Source organism: Brienomyrus brachyistius, chromosome 6 (assembly GCF_023856365.1).
Source record: "Brienomyrus brachyistius isolate T26 chromosome 6, BBRACH_0.4, whole genome shotgun sequence".
Taxonomy (NCBI): domain Eukaryota; kingdom Metazoa; phylum Chordata; class Actinopteri; order Osteoglossiformes; family Mormyridae; genus Brienomyrus; species Brienomyrus brachyistius.
In genome coordinates this window covers 28,826,944-28,842,556 of record NC_064538.1, presented here as the reverse complement: position 1 = coordinate 28,842,556, position 15,613 = coordinate 28,826,944, and the positions used below count along the sequence as shown (strand labels likewise).

General features: G+C 41.2%; 1 protein-coding gene across 2 annotated transcripts in view; it reads left to right on the top strand.

Moving 5' to 3' along the window:
- The first annotated feature begins 9,961 nt into the window (after positions 1–9,961).
- Positions 9,962–15,613, top strand: part of nup210 (nucleoporin 210) — a 31,681-nt gene continuing 26,029 nt past the window's right edge. For both annotated transcript variants that reach the window (XM_049016089.1, XM_049016088.1), the window contains exons 1-4: positions 9,962–10,595; positions 11,011–11,147; positions 13,060–13,191; positions 13,860–13,956. In XM_049016089.1, the coding sequence (XP_048872046.1) occupies positions 10,423–10,595; positions 11,011–11,147; positions 13,060–13,191; positions 13,860–13,956 (539 nt within the window). In that variant the 5' untranslated portion in view covers positions 9,962–10,422. The remainder of the gene's footprint in view (positions 10,596–11,010; positions 11,148–13,059; positions 13,192–13,859; positions 13,957–15,613) is intronic.

The window sequence follows — 15,613 nt, the reverse complement described above, 5'->3', positions numbered from 1 at the left end:
CTACGTGGACTTGTCAGCCAGTCAACCATCTATGGATTTCAGTCATTAAGCCACCTCTACCACCTCTACCATCTTGGACTGTCGAATCCTGCTTTCCCCCTCACCATTTATGTCTGTATTCCACAGAAAATGAAATACCCAGTACTGGTCTCTCTAGCTATAGCTAAGAAAGTCTTTCAAAACTGGAAATATAGGAATTCTTGTCACATACTGTAAATCATTGGATCAACCTAATTTCAGAATACATCCTTATAGAATAACTTTCAGCTCAAAAGTAGAATAATATATCAACCTTCAAAGACTCTAAAGATATCTGGAATCCATTCATAACTTTTCTTCAACTCAGTAATAACTGAACCACTTATACTCCTTACAACACCTATTCTCAACTTGTGCACCCCCCACCATTCCTGGTCATTATCCTAATACATATAACTTCTCTCTCTCTCCCTCTCTATTTCTCTTTCTCTTCCTATCTTTCTCTCTCTTTCTCCAACCTCACGAACAGCAACCAGTTTTCTCTGTAGACCTCTATACTCTAATAATACACTATATAACTGTATGTCTTTGCCTGTTTACCGTTTACCTGTTAGTCAGGCTGTCTATTTGTCAGTTCAGCCGTCTGTTGATTTGCCTGTTTGTATGGCTGTTAATGTCTCTTTAAGAACATAAGAACATAAGAACTATACAAACGAGAGGAGGCCATTCGGCCCATCAAGCTCGCTTGGGGAGAACTAAACTAATAGCTCAGAGTCGTTAAAATCTTATCTAGCTCTGATTTAAAGGAACCCAAGGATTCAGCTTGCACTACATTATCAGGAAGGCTATTCCATACTCTGACTACACGCTGTGTAAAGAAGTGCTTCCTTAAATCCATCTTGAAATGTTCTCCCGCTAATTTCCACCTATGGCCACGAGTTCGTGTATTTAAACTAATGCTGAAGTAATTATTTGGTTGAACTGCATCCAAACCTGTTAGAATCTTATATACCTGGATCATGTCCCCCCTCAGTCTCCTTTGCTTGAGACTGAACAGATTTAGCTCAAGTAACCGTTCCTCGTATGACAGAACTCATATGTCTATCTTGTGTATCTGTCTGTCCATCCACCTGCCCGTCCACATCCATCTACTGTATATAATCAGTTTAATTCTGTTCAACTTGCCATCAGATATTGTACTTGTTACTGTTTACCCCTTCTTCACAATATAAAGGATGGGGTGGATGTGGGTCTGTCTGGAGAAATCTCTGTTTATACATAATTGGAATTGAATACAAAGTTGTCCTCCGACGAAGGGGGGGGGGGGGGGGGGGGTAGTGGTGGTGGGTATTTAAAAGAAAAAACCTTAAATCTGCACATCAAAGAAACATTCTTCTATGTTTTTCCATCCCTGAAAAGATCTGTTGATCTTTACCTAGACTGTTAAGAGACATGATCTGAGTGTCCTGCAAATATCACTGCTGGGGAGATATTCATTCAGAAGACAAGGCCTACATCCTATCATGCGCTCCAAAGCTTGTGAAAGGATAATGTGCTTCAAAGAGTAGGGTTGTTTGTTTCTTCAATATTATATCTGACATGCAAAATAAGACTAATTGCATGTGAAGATATAATATTAAGAAGGTCCCATGCCTTTCTTACCAAACAGGTCCCTCAAACAGCAAGCCTTAGAGATGAGAATTGAAAAGACCTGGTCAACACTGCAGTACATGTTCTAGCAAACCAGGGTCCCATTTTTTCCTGCTCTACCAAGGGGCCCTCACTCATTTTTGGATCTGGAATGTCTTTAGATTATCATATAATTAAGATTTCTATGGATATAAATATGTAGAATTTAAATTCCCCTTTGTACCTTTAAAATCAAACAAGAACGCTGTCATTATAAGAAAAATTCAACTCTACCATCAGCTGGTTTGTTTAGTCCCCAATTATTTTTCCCTGACAGCCATTAGCAATGGACAATAAAATTTGCTGATGAGCACTTGATTGCATGATCCACATTCAATTGTGTTTCGTTGGTGACTACTGGTCAACAGCATTAAGTACACATAATAAATGAAATTATTGTTTACGATGGTCATTATACTGAAAAAAATTGAGAATATTTGTTTGGAGATGACTTTATGGTGACAAGATTGCAATTAAACATTCAACACCATAAACCTCTCCAGGGTCACCACCTTGGACTGAACGTTTCCTTGTGTAATTGGGTTTCATGACATTGTAATGAACAGAGCACAGGTAGTATGAGTGGGCCGCAACACCTCATCGGCCGTCACCCTCAACATGGGAGCTCCCCAGGTCTGTGGGCCAGGCCTGGAGCCCTCTGATGTTCTCCATGTATACGTATGACTACAGGGTCACATTCAAGTCCAATGTAATTGTCAACGATACAGCTGTGGTAGGCTGAATCAGCAATGATAACGAGTAGGCCGACCTGGAGGAGGTGAAGAAGCTGTCACTTTGGTGCCAGGAAAACTCAATGAGAACAAGATAAAAGAGCTTGTTGTGGCCTTCTGGAAGAAACAGCAGAGGGACTACCATCACAACAGGGACTATGCTGCTTTAGTGTGAGAGTGGGCAGCTTCAGAGAGTCCGGTGTTCACATAGTCGAGGACCTGACCTGGTCCCTGCACACTGACTCCTCAGTCAGGAAGGCTCACTGACTCCTCTACCACCTTATGCATCTCAGGGACTTCAGGCTGCCCCCCTCAGTACTAAGAAACAGCACATACTGTAGCAGGACCACAGGGCTCAGAAGAGGTTTGTGCGGTCAGCCGAACACACAATCGGACATCACTCAACAGCTTCCGAACATTTACATCAAACTATGCAGAACCAGGGCCAAGAAGATGATTAAGGATCCCAGCCACGCCAGCATTGGCCTCTTCTCTGTGCCGGGGGTGGGGAAGTGCTACTGCCCCCTATAGGTCAGCAGAGGAAGGCAGAGGAAGAGCTTCATTCTGCAGGGAATTCTGGTCCTGAATGAACACGGTGTTTAGGACCTGCACACCAATATTCTCAGCAGCCTCCCCAGTCCACACATGTACTTATATATTTTTTTATTATGAACTCTTGCACTACCTCCACTTACTGCCAATTTCGCACATTTTATGTATTTGTGATCATTATTTAATGTGGAATGTTTGTAATATGTTATGCCTTGTCTGTGTCTAGGCAACCAAGCATTTTACTGGACATTGTACTCAGTATAATTATGTATGCGACAAATACAACTTTGAAATAAATTAAGTTGGAATCTCTGGCCACTAATTAGAGCAGACTAGACTGTTAATGATCTACAAATATGAATCCTGTTAATCAGTTAACCAACTGTCACGCACTCATGGCATGGCCCAGGAAGGAAAAGGCGATGATCCACTTATTAAGGTTTTATTTAAAAAATTGTAAAGTAATAGAACATATGAGATTGTTTTAGAGCCAGCCTCAAACCTGTGACTGGAGAATTATAGTTCCTGTCCTCCATACTCAACCCACTGAACCACACAGCAGTCTAGGGAGCAGGGAAAACACACAGGAGTCCAGCATGAAGACAGAAGAGGGGACAGGATGGCCAGCAACACCTGCTGGCCAAACAGGGAAGACATATGAAGGGCAGAGATAGACAGATGCTGACCCAGACAATTAAATATATAGACCAAAGAACTGGGACACCCGTAGTATTTAGAGGAATCAGCAACATAAACCACAGGCATTTGGTGACATACAATCTTCAGCAAAACAATGGCAGCAGAATGGGTGGTCATACAGATGAGGTTAGTAAATCTAGCACCATCATGGGTCACCATTGGACACCTTTCCAACAAGACGGTTCTGCACATTTCTGTTGTGCAAGAGCTGCCCTGGTCAACGACAAGTAAAGTGATTGTGACGTGGAAACATCTAGGAGCAAGTTCAACTGTGAAGTGGTAGTCACACAAGCCCACAGACAGGGACCTGACCACCCAATATTAATACCCAACCTGAATGGCAGCAAATCCCACCAGCAGTGTCCCAACATCTACTGGAAATTCTTCCAAGAAGAGTACAGGCTATTTATTGCAGCAACTAAGAGGTAGCCAGCTTCACATTAATACCCTTTAATTCAGAGTGGGGGGTGGCATGGTGGTGCAGTGGTTAGCACTGTTGCCTCACACCTCTGGGACCCGGGTTCGAGACTCCGCCTGGGTTACATGTGTGAAGTTTGCATGTTCTCCCCATGTTGTTGTGGGGTTTCTTCCAGGTACTCCAGTTTCCCCCCACAGTCCAAAAACATGCTGAGGCTAATTGGAGTTGCTAAATTGCTCATAGGAGTGCATGTGTGTGTGAATGGTGTGTGAGTGTGCCCTGCAATGGGCTGGCCCCCCATCCTGGGTTGTTCCCTGCCTCGTGCCCATTGCTTCCGGGATAGGCTCCAGAACCCCCATGACCAAGTAGGATAAGCAGTTTGGAAAATGGATGGATGGATGGATGATTCAGAGTGAAATGGTGGACAAGCTGCTGTTCCAATACTTTTGCCAATATAGTGCACATTCTCTATCACCTGCATCCAAACAATGTACACAATGTGCAGTACTGTTACTTCCTGAAATTGCTAAGGAAATGTTTTCTTCACACCTATCTGAATTATCACTGCATGCTTTCCATGGACCTCTCTGATCAGGAAATCAATATTCAGAAAATCATAGAATCGATTCACTGAATATTTTAAAATACTCAGGAAAGCACATATCCTAGATAAACTCTGCTCAGATATAATTATTAGACAGTCATAATAGAAATGAAGATGAGATCTGCTTGAATTACAAACCGAGCTATCCATTTCTCCTATAACCTCAGACACCGATGCCATGAGAATGCAAACATATAGCAGTTCATAAATGTTATTACAGGAATTCACAACTTCTTTTGGCAAAATGTTGCATTAACAATAATTTTATAGTGACTCTAATGATGCTTTCTGTTCTTTTTAAGAAATCCTTAATTTTTTGTCAAAGTGTCAAATGCAGCATGTATCACAGAGGTCAAGTATCGAGAGCACATTGTTGTAAAAGTCATCAAAGGTTCTCAGGGTTCTACGCTACTGCCTGTCTTCTTCAGGACATGGAGGAACTCTGAATTTGCCAATAATAATAATAGGTACTTTATATATCTCTGTGGAGAAACTGTCTTTACGCCTCCCTCAACTTGCTCTTTGTAGAGTAAGCTGTACGTGGAGGGTTAGGGTCATCTTTTGGGGCACCCAGCGAGCTGGGGGTTAAGGGCCTTGCTCAAGGACCTCCAGACATACTAAGGCTGGGTTTGAACTGGCAACCTTCTGGTTACAGGGACACAGGCTTACCCCACTTTCAACTAAGCACAGACAGCCAGTGAAGGAGATGTGTATATAAGGAGCAGAAATTTGGCTCTCATGCAATCATGATCTGACATTGCATAAGCTGTCATGGTTTTTTATTGCTTCTGCTGGAATATAACAGTCTAGAAGAAGCATGTTTTTATTGCATTTGGTAGCGTATACATTTCAAAATGAATTGTTTTTGAATGAGCATCATAAAACACTGTGCATTTTATTGAAAACCTCAATTATGTTTTCTAATAATAGCCTTCTTTTACACAATAGCAATCTCATGCTTGCGTAAGGCATCTGCAAATGAGGCTTTCTTCTTGACATATGCTGAAAATTCCATAGAGTTTAATGAAAAACTTGGTACTTCCTGTGAAAGAAAAAAACAGAAACGTAAAACAGAAGGCAAAAGCCAAGGAACAGGTAATGTGATTTAATGTTCTTATATAAAATCACCCTAAGGCTGAAAACATAACATAACTGATTTCAAATATCCAATATCAGTGATGAAGGTTGGGTAGCACGATTGTTCTCTCCAGGTTGTGAGTTCAGTTACCTCTCCTTGCCTTGTGTGTGTGATATTTGTATGTTCTCCTGTGTTTCATCAGGTACTCCGATATTCTCAAAAGACATGCATGTTTAGGGTCATTAAATTGCCAATAGTTTGTGGTGGTTTATGTGAGTATGTGCCCTGTACTACCTTCCAAACTCACTGTGACGTACTGAATAGGCAGTTATGAAAACAGAATGAATAAATAATTGTGTTTGATTGATATTGTGTTACAAAAATATCAAAGTTTAACTGATATATAGGAATACAGTATGCAGTACACTGTTTTTCTACTCTGCTTGCATTTCTGTTTGTTGTCAGGTTTGATCCCCATTTAACATTCCACAACCATATCAAACATCTCTGTAAAATGTCCTTCCTTCATCTTACGCATATAGCTAAGCTTCACTCCACCCTCAGCTTTGCAGACTCTGAAAAACTTGTCCGTCTTTATTTCTACAATTCTGGACTATTGTAACACTCTTTTCTTCAGGATCTCAGATTGGAAAATTCAGAAACTCCAATACATTCAAAACGGTGTACCCACCATCCTGATGAGGTACGAAAGCACCTCTATATCACTCCAGTGTTGCAATCACTTCATTGGCTTCCTGTTTCCATTAGAACAGAGTATAAAATTCTACTTCTGACCCACCAGTGCATCCATGGAACAACATCTCCATACCTCAAAGAACTTCTCCCTAACAAAACTTGCAATAACATTGCAGGGTCCACAGCAGTTGGCTCCTTTGTGTTTCCAGGACCAAACTCTGCTCAGTGGGGGACAGACCATTTTGTGATGCAATTCCCCGCCTGTGGAACTCACTCCCAGATATCTTACAGTCTCCTCGGTTTCTGCTCATTTAAAAATCTGGTCTTAAAACCTTTTTACTAAGGCCTTCTGTTCATTGTCTTACACATTCTTTATGTTTGTGTAATTTCTATTTTGTTGCTTAACATTTATCAATTATCTTATTTTTATGTATACGACAAAAGTATTGGGACATTTGGCCATTGCACTGACATCCTATTTTAAACTGGGTTTCCCCTTCATGTGAGGACATCTGCCCTATAGAACAAGAAAATATGATAAAGTGTCTTACTAAGTGCCCTTCTACAGGAGAGAATGTGATGCAGTGCCCTATAAGGTGCCCTTACAATGGTCATAGTGGCCCCTATAGGTACCCTTCCAATGGAATAGGATGCTGTTATGAAGTGCCCTTCTAGTGCAGAGAATGTGATGCACCTTGTAGGGCACTTACAATGGTCATAGTGGCCCCTATGGGTACCCTTCCAATGGAATAGGATGCAGTTATGAAGTGCCCTTCTAGTGCAGAGAATGTGATGCACCTTGTAGGGCACTTACAATGGTCATAGTGGCCCCTATGGGTACCCTTCCAATGGAATAGGATGCTGTTATGAAGTGCCCTTCTAGTGCAGAGAATGTGATGCACCTTGTAGGGCACTTACAATGGTCATAGTGGCCCCTATGGGTACCCTTCCAATGGAATAGGATGCTGTTATGAAGTGCCCTTCTAGTGGAGAGAATTTGATGCAGTGCCCTATAAGGTGCCCTTACAATGGTCTTAGTGGCCCCTATGGGTACCCTTCCAACGGAATAGGATGTAGTTATGAAGTGCCCTTCTAGTGCAGAGAATGTGATGCACCTTGTAGGGCACTTACAATGGTCATAGTGGCCCCTATGGGTACCCTTCCAATGGAATAGGATGCTGTTATGAAGTGCCCTTCTAGTGGAGAGAATTTGATGCAGTGCCCTATAAGGTGCCCTTACAATGGTCTTAGTGGCCCCTATGGGTACCCTTCCAATGGAATAGGATGCAGTTATGAAGTGCCCTTCTAGTGCAGAGAATGTGATGCACCTTGTAGGGCACTTACAATGGTCATAGTGGCCCCTATGGGTACCCTTCCAATGGAATAGGATGCAGTTATGAAGTGCCCTTCTAGTGCAGAGAATGTGATGCACCTTGTAGGGCACTTACAATGGTCATAGTGGCCCCTATGGGTACCCTTCCAATGGAATAGGATGCTGTTATGAAGTGCCCTTCTAGTGCAGAGAATTTGATGCAGTGCCCTATAAGGTGCCCTTACAATGGTCTTAGTGGCCCCTATCGGTACCCTTCCAATGGAATAGGATGCTGTTGTGAAGTGCTCTTCTAGTGGAGAGAATATGATGCGAAGCCATATAATAGTTACTGGCGGAACTGAAATTCGTGGCTGCTGCAGCCAGACGGTCTTTTCTCTGGTCGGATTTCCGTATCAAATGCACCCATTCAGCTTCCCGCTCGCAATTCAAACTAGAAAGCGTGCACTCCAGCTTAATCTATTATATACTTAAACCAAAGTTAAAAATATATATTTTTCAAATGTTGATTTAACTAAACCCAGGCGTAGTTTGTTTAATATGGACCTTACTTATTTATCATAAACCGTATAACGAACATGCTGACGGCATTTAAGAAGTTCAACAGAGGCCGGGGGGGGAAACCCAGCTGGTGACCGCTAACGCGCTTCAGCTTTTTCTTTAAAGAGATAGTATGCAATGCATGTAATGCGATTTTTTTGCCTTTTCTGTTCTGCGCTGTAAAATACCAGTATTAAATAAATTGCCGTTTTCTCTCGTTGCAGCTGGCATGCCCCAGTCTCGGGTTTGTACACGCGAAGATGTCAACAAAGATGTAAATCCATGGAACACACCATTTATAGCGCAATAGAAAATAATATTAGCAAAACAAGCTGATTATCTCCATAGGGTGAACATTAATGCTGCCAAAGAGCTGTGCTAAAGTATGGTTTAGTGATATTACACAATTTAATATCACAGCTAATTCTTAAATCTATGCCCGATTCGAGCTGTTCAGCAACTTTATTTGAGAAATAACACAATGCCATGCTTTATTTAACAGTAAATAATAATAGTAAAAAAAATCTAATCATTTTCTAATGATTAAAAAGACATCTTCATTAAAAAAGGTACTTTGTTTCCTGGATAATTTTTGAGTGACATATCCCTCTGCCAGGCAGCATAGAATTACACCTAAAAAGGAAGACTCAGTTGACTTCTGCCCATAAACTCCCTTGAATGACAGTTCACCCACCTCATGCAAATGTAATAAACATAAACAGAAGTACAGGGTGCCTTTCGTTCACCAAATGATTCCCCAGGTGGGTGAGTAGTTCTGGCCGGAGACGGCGCATAGAACCTGCTGTGCTGGGGTCATCAGTCTCTGCCAGTCAGATCTTTGGTCATGAAATTAACTACCAGAACATTAAATTGGAACAAATGTAGACACTAACCAGTGGCCATTTATCTTATGTGCCCATGACTCTGTTTGTATTTGTTATTTCATGTTTTAATATAAAATACTAAGGTTCAGGGTAAAAACTCAGTATCCACCTACATTAATAATGCAAGTAGAAGCTGGTATGAAGTTAAAGTATTATGTCCATCACGAACATAAAAAGTATGCTGATGAAGAGTAAAATGAAAAGAAAAAGGCAATCATTTCTGATGAAGAGTGCGATCTGTTTTCCTACAGACACAGGTAATCTATAGCTCATTGTTAGGTTGCTGTTGCGTACCCTGTAATACGGTATTTACGTCATACGCCATAATTTTTTGCAAGAATATTCTTCATCTTATCCCCGTACAATGGTGTTGTTTTTTTAACATGTCACACACATAAATGTGTTTTCTTTATGTACGTACTTGTACATTTCCATAAATAAGGAACATGCCTCTGTCAAAAGCAAATAAATAGGCATAGAAGTAGTTATTGAAGTAGGAGCACTACTAATAATGATATTTGATGTTAATAGTGAAAATTCATACTTTTCAGGCGGTACAAAATGTAAACCTACTACAAAAGATGACAGTAAAAGTACTGGGGAAATGTTCAGTATGATGAGAAGTGGGAAGCTGTCTGAGACACTGCTCCTTGCAGTGGTAGAGCAGGAAGCAGGATGCGGCAGCACTGCAGCTTTAAGCCGAGCCCCCCCTGCGCCCTCGTCCCCCCCCCTCCCTCGCGTGACGAGGCCGTCTCCCAGCATTCATGTCTGCTCGAATAGTAGTGAATGGCGGGTGTTTCTATGATCCGTGGGCTATTTTAAAATATAAAAATGCTGTTATTTAAAATAGGACTTGGTTATTTAAATAACACTTATATGTGAATATTTTTTCTATCGATATCTATCGACCTGTGAATGTTTGTGAATCTAGCGAATCACTGGCGTGATCGTGTTGGGTATTTCCATGCTGTCCAAATTGAAACTTAGTATCACTGGTATAAGCTGCAGCTATAAACGAGTATCGTGTATCGTAATAACAAATATAATCAAATCGTAGAAAATAATCTAATCTAACGTCAGTGGCATTTGTTTAATAAGAGACTGGAGTGTTTTGTTTTAAGAAACCAATCCAATCACTTGCTCTTTTAGTATCTATCATACAAAACGTGTAGACACCGAGGATCTAGCGCATATTTAACTATAAGCCGGAGAGTTAAGGGAAATGGACGCAATCTGGACTCGTTTACTTTCGGTGTTTTTATTTTTATTTGCCATACCGCTGCCGGTTTGTACCTCGGGTGCCTCCAAGCTGAATATACCCAAAGTTTTATTACCGCTCGCCAGAAGTACCAGAATTAACTTCACACTGGAAGCAACCGAAGGATGTTACAGATGGTGAGTGTAAACTGCAGAAGGGGAAAGAGATTCACACCTGTGTTGAGGAGCCAGGAAACACGTGGTGGGAGGCGATGGCACAAGTTTTTACGGTGACTTTGCTATGGACCCCCGCTTTGATTTAGGTTCCTGGGTCGAAGCACCTGCGAAACGCGCCAGAAGTACCATCGTAATGCGAACATGTGTGTGTGTGTCACCTCAGTGTCCATTAGGTTAAAAATTCTACTCTGAAGGCCCCAGTGCCAGAAAAGGCAATTACCTAAATCTGAACTGCTTAATGTGTATAACTGAAAACAAATTTAAATATTAAGCATCTCTTATGATGGGGCTGTCCCTGAGTAAGGAAGAAATGTAGTTTGTGCACATTGTAGATGGGTGAATGTGGTGCAGGATCTGATGCTTGTCTTTGATGCAGGTCTTCCACACGACCAGAGGTCGCCAGTGTGGAGGCAGTTGATGTTGGTGAGCGACTCTGTTCCCAGAGGGCCGTGCTGCAGGCTCGGTCCACGCATCCATCCAGACTCACCAGTATAATCCTTGCAGAAGATGTTTGTAAGTATCTCTAGATGTTCATGTTACAATTTGGGTCTTACAGTTCAAACCTTGTTTTGAAACCAGATTGTAAGCTTTGCAGAACTTTGTTAAAATAGACTAAATTTGACTAACACAAATCTAAAAATAGATGAATGAAAGCAAACGGTGTCTTAATGGTTAGGGAAGCACACTTGTAATTGAAAGATTGCTGGTTTGAATCCCCGACCCTCATGGCACCACTGAGGTACCCTGAGCATGGTACCGCCCCCAAACACTGCTCCCTGGGCGCTGAATTAGTTGCCACGATGCCACATATGGGTTAAATGTAGAAGACACATTCCGTTGTTGTGTGCTGCGGTGTCAACAATGACCACTGTCTTTAAATTCTAAATATCCGATATTTTTACATTTTGACACAATTGTGTGGTTAATACATAGTTTACATTTGTAGTAGAGATGTATTAGTTAGAAGTGCATTATATTGACCTGTGGTAGATCTGTAGGTAAGGCTTACAAAAATGACAGTTGTAGAGAACATGATCTTGACTGATTTAAAACCTTTTCAATGTTGTGTGTGTATATATGTACAGTCATGTTGGAGAAAAAGCACAGGCTCTTTCAGTTCTATGGTTTTACGTATCAGGACATAATTTAAAAGATCATCTGGTCCTTACCAGCTTCTAAAATGATTTAAATCTAACCTGAGGTGTAAAACAATACACACAGATTCCACAGTATCATTATTTATGAAGCCAAAATGAAGAAGCCATGTGTGAAAAACTAGGTATAGGGTTCAGTAGCTTGTAGAACCACCTTCAGCAGTAATAACTTCAAGTAATCATTTTCTGTATGACTTTATCAGTCTCTCGCATTGTTATGAAGGAATTTTGCCCCCCTTTACAATGTAGCTTCAGTTCACTGAGGTTTGTGGGGATTCTTTTCTGCGCCGCTCTCTTATGGTCCCACCAAATTCCTACTGTTATTTTCGTTTTGTTTTTCTTTTTGTGTTCTCCCTTTTTTTTGGCAATGGAAATTAAAAATAAAGCCATCCCCTGCAGAGGGGGGATGGTGGAGGGAACCATCACCCCTCCACCACTGTGCTTGACAGTTGGTATGAGATGTTTTTGCTGTGAACCATGGCCAAGCATCTCCAATTTGGTCTCATCTGTCTGAAGATCATTGTGTCAGAAGTCTTGTTGTTTGTTTCGATGCAGCTTTGCAAACCTATGCCATGCTGCCATGTTCTTTTTAGAGAGAAGAAGCTTTCTACTGACAACCTTTCCAACAGGACACACCTGTTCAGCTTTTTTTCTAATCGTGCTGTCATGAACTTTAACATTTATCATAATAACTGAGGTCTGTAGAGTCTGAGATGTAGCTGTTGTGTTTTGTGAACTTTCTCTGAGCTTTGCATGGTCTGACCTTGGGGTGAGTTTGCTGGAACGCCCACTGCTGGAAAGATTGGTAATTGTCTTGGATGCTTTCCACTTGTTAATCTTTTTTTAACTGTAGAATGCTGGACTTCATATTGGTTGGAAATGGCCTTATAACCCTCAGCTGACTGACGGGCAGCAGCAATTGAAAGCTGATGTCTTTCTTCCTTGGCCTTGTGTTACCACACACCTGAAGGCTCCAGACCAGCAAACTGCCAAAACCTCTGCTTACATCTAGCTGCTACTTACCTTCTTAATTCCTATGGAAGCAGTGAGGGTTACTTTTCGCTCACTGCCTCTGCATATTGGCTTAGTGTTTGTTAAATAATTAATGACACTGTTATACATCATATGTTGTTCATTTGAGGGGGTATTTACCTAATTTTAAGACTTGTTAAGGACCTGATGATTTTTTTTTGTTCTGATACGTAAAACTACTTTATTTTTTTTGTATGAGATTATGTAATATTTATGAGGGTGTTCTCTGTTTGATAAAGTAACTGGCCAGGTGTTGCGCTGCGACGCTATTGTGGACCTCATCAATGAGATCCAGATAGTCTCTACCACTCGTGAGCTCCACCTAGAGGACTCTCCCCTGGAGCTGAAAATCCACGCCTTGGACTCTGAAGGTAATGCAAGTGTCTGCCCACGAGATCTTCAGTGAGTCTCCCCTCTAACATCAGTAATGTCCATTAGGTTTTTACTGAAAAATTCAGAAATGTCAAGACAGAGTTTTTCCCCAACTACTTAGAGCTCTGATGCTAATTATTTTCCAGTTGCTATTTCCATCAAAGTATTTATTCTGTAAAATAAATGTTTTGTTTGTTATAATACTTAATGTTGTGTTTTGTAGGCATTTGCAGCTGTCTTGTGTTGAGGGCCAGCAATTATGATTCAGTGCCACAGCTTGTGAACACTGTGCTGCCCCCGATGTTTAACCTGAGACATATGCCAGTCGCCTTTGTGTATCTCCTCCTCCTTTCGTTTGGCTTTTCAGGCTTCAGTTTACATAGTGCTGCCTCTCTGTTTATGATTAAGACTGGAGACTCACTAGACAAGCCCACTGTGTGCTAGATCAGGGATATTCAACCATTTACAACACCGATTTGGGGGTTGGTGTCCGCTTGGTAGAGAGAATCTGTGCTAGACACTGGGTGAGATGCGTGCAGGGAGATGAACTGTGTCTTCAACAAGTGACCTGCTACACATGTATGTGGTGGAGTGGTGGAAGACTTTCTTTGTGCGTGCAGTACACAGCCTTATCGCCTGTGTTTGGCTTGGTCATATCCCTTTATAGGAAATACCTTCAGCACCCTTGCAGGACTGGTTTTTGACTGGAGCATTGTGAAAGATGAAGAGATGGGAAGTTTTCCTGATTCTTACAATGCCCTGCGGTAAGGAATTTAAATTGCTTAATTTTTATAGAAAGTCTGCTACCGTCTGGCCGTCTACTTGAAGTACAGAACCGTAATCTGGTCCTTGGATTATGTAATTGAGGCTAAAAGTTTGTACACTTAGGCTGAAGTCTTGCAAACTCATTGTTTCACAACTCCCACACTTCTTACATTACCATACATCACTGCGTTAAATCGATTTGGATTGATCTGAAAAAGTGTCCAAACTGACAGGCCCCCAAACCTGATTTATGCCCGTTCTGTCAAGAAGAATGGGCCAAATTGTCTGGTAACGCATGGTGAGTAGCTTGTGGAAGGTTACCTTAAGTGTTTGATTCAAGTTAAGCAGTTAACGTAAGGGACAATCCTTTATTAGTCCCACAAGTGGGAAATTTGCATAGTCACGGCAGAAAGTGGACAGTACAAGAATAGAGGAGCAAAACTTAACAATATGATAAAAACTATATATGTACAACACTGGAATTGCACTCAAGAAGTATTGCATATAAGAAGAACACCCTGGTGTATTGGATGTGTGCGTTTTAAGGCAAATTAAAAGGCAATGGCACTAAATACTAAGTATCTAAACTTTTAACCAATTGAAAATCTATTGTTTTGGCAACCTCTATCACTATGGCAGAGCAATATCTAAAAAGTATATTTTAATTAAAAAAATATCAGAATAAATCTGAATGAGTTGTCCCCCCCCCCCCCCCAAATAAATAAATAAACATAGGAGCACTCATGGTCAATAGCCCCTCTATAGTCAAGTGGGGTTTTGTCACACCAACCGTATTGAGTACATTATATATGGTGATGTGAAATAGCATTCCCTGAACTACAGTGTGAAATATATAACATAAGGTGCATGAACAGAGAGGACAAGTGTGGAGGAGGGGGGACATATTAGCAGCATTCACACACAATGTAAACGTAAACAATGATGGAATGTCTAGAATGGGCAATGATGGAAGAGTGGTATGTAAATAATAAATATCTTAATACACAATGAGTCCTGGTAACAGTGCAGTAACCTTGCTGACAAAAGATACCAGTAATCTGGAAACGCTCAGTTGTCCTTGTTGTCAAGTGTGCAAACCCAAAGTCCTTAAATGATTTTAGGCTAGTAGCACTTGCATCTTCAGTCATGAAAGTTTTTGAGAAGTTGGTAAGGCAGGCTGTTCAGGAGCAGGTGCAGGCTTCTTTAGAGAGAAAGCCGCTCTGATGCTCCTGAACTGCCTGTTCCCTCACCCTTGGAGCCCCTGACTCATGCCTGACTTCTGTTCATTGATTTTTTTTTTCTTCTGCTTCTACCACCATTCATTCAGTCATATTTGTTCACAGGGAAGCTCCTCTGAATTTAGTCTGTGTAATATCACTGGATGGATTGTAGATTTTATGGCAGATAGATCAGTGTATGTGAGTTAATGGTGTCCTCTCGTACAAGCTCTGCCATCCATCGGTTGGATATGTTCTCTCTCCTTTTCTTATTATTCTTTACAAAAATAGCTGTCAAAGTAAGTTTGAAAATAGGCACATTATAAAGGTTGCTGATATGACTGTTTTGGGGGTCGGTTTCATCATGATTAGGTCTTTCTTTGAACTTAATGTGTCTATCAGAGGACATGATTGTTGATTTTAGGAAGTCAGTACCTAT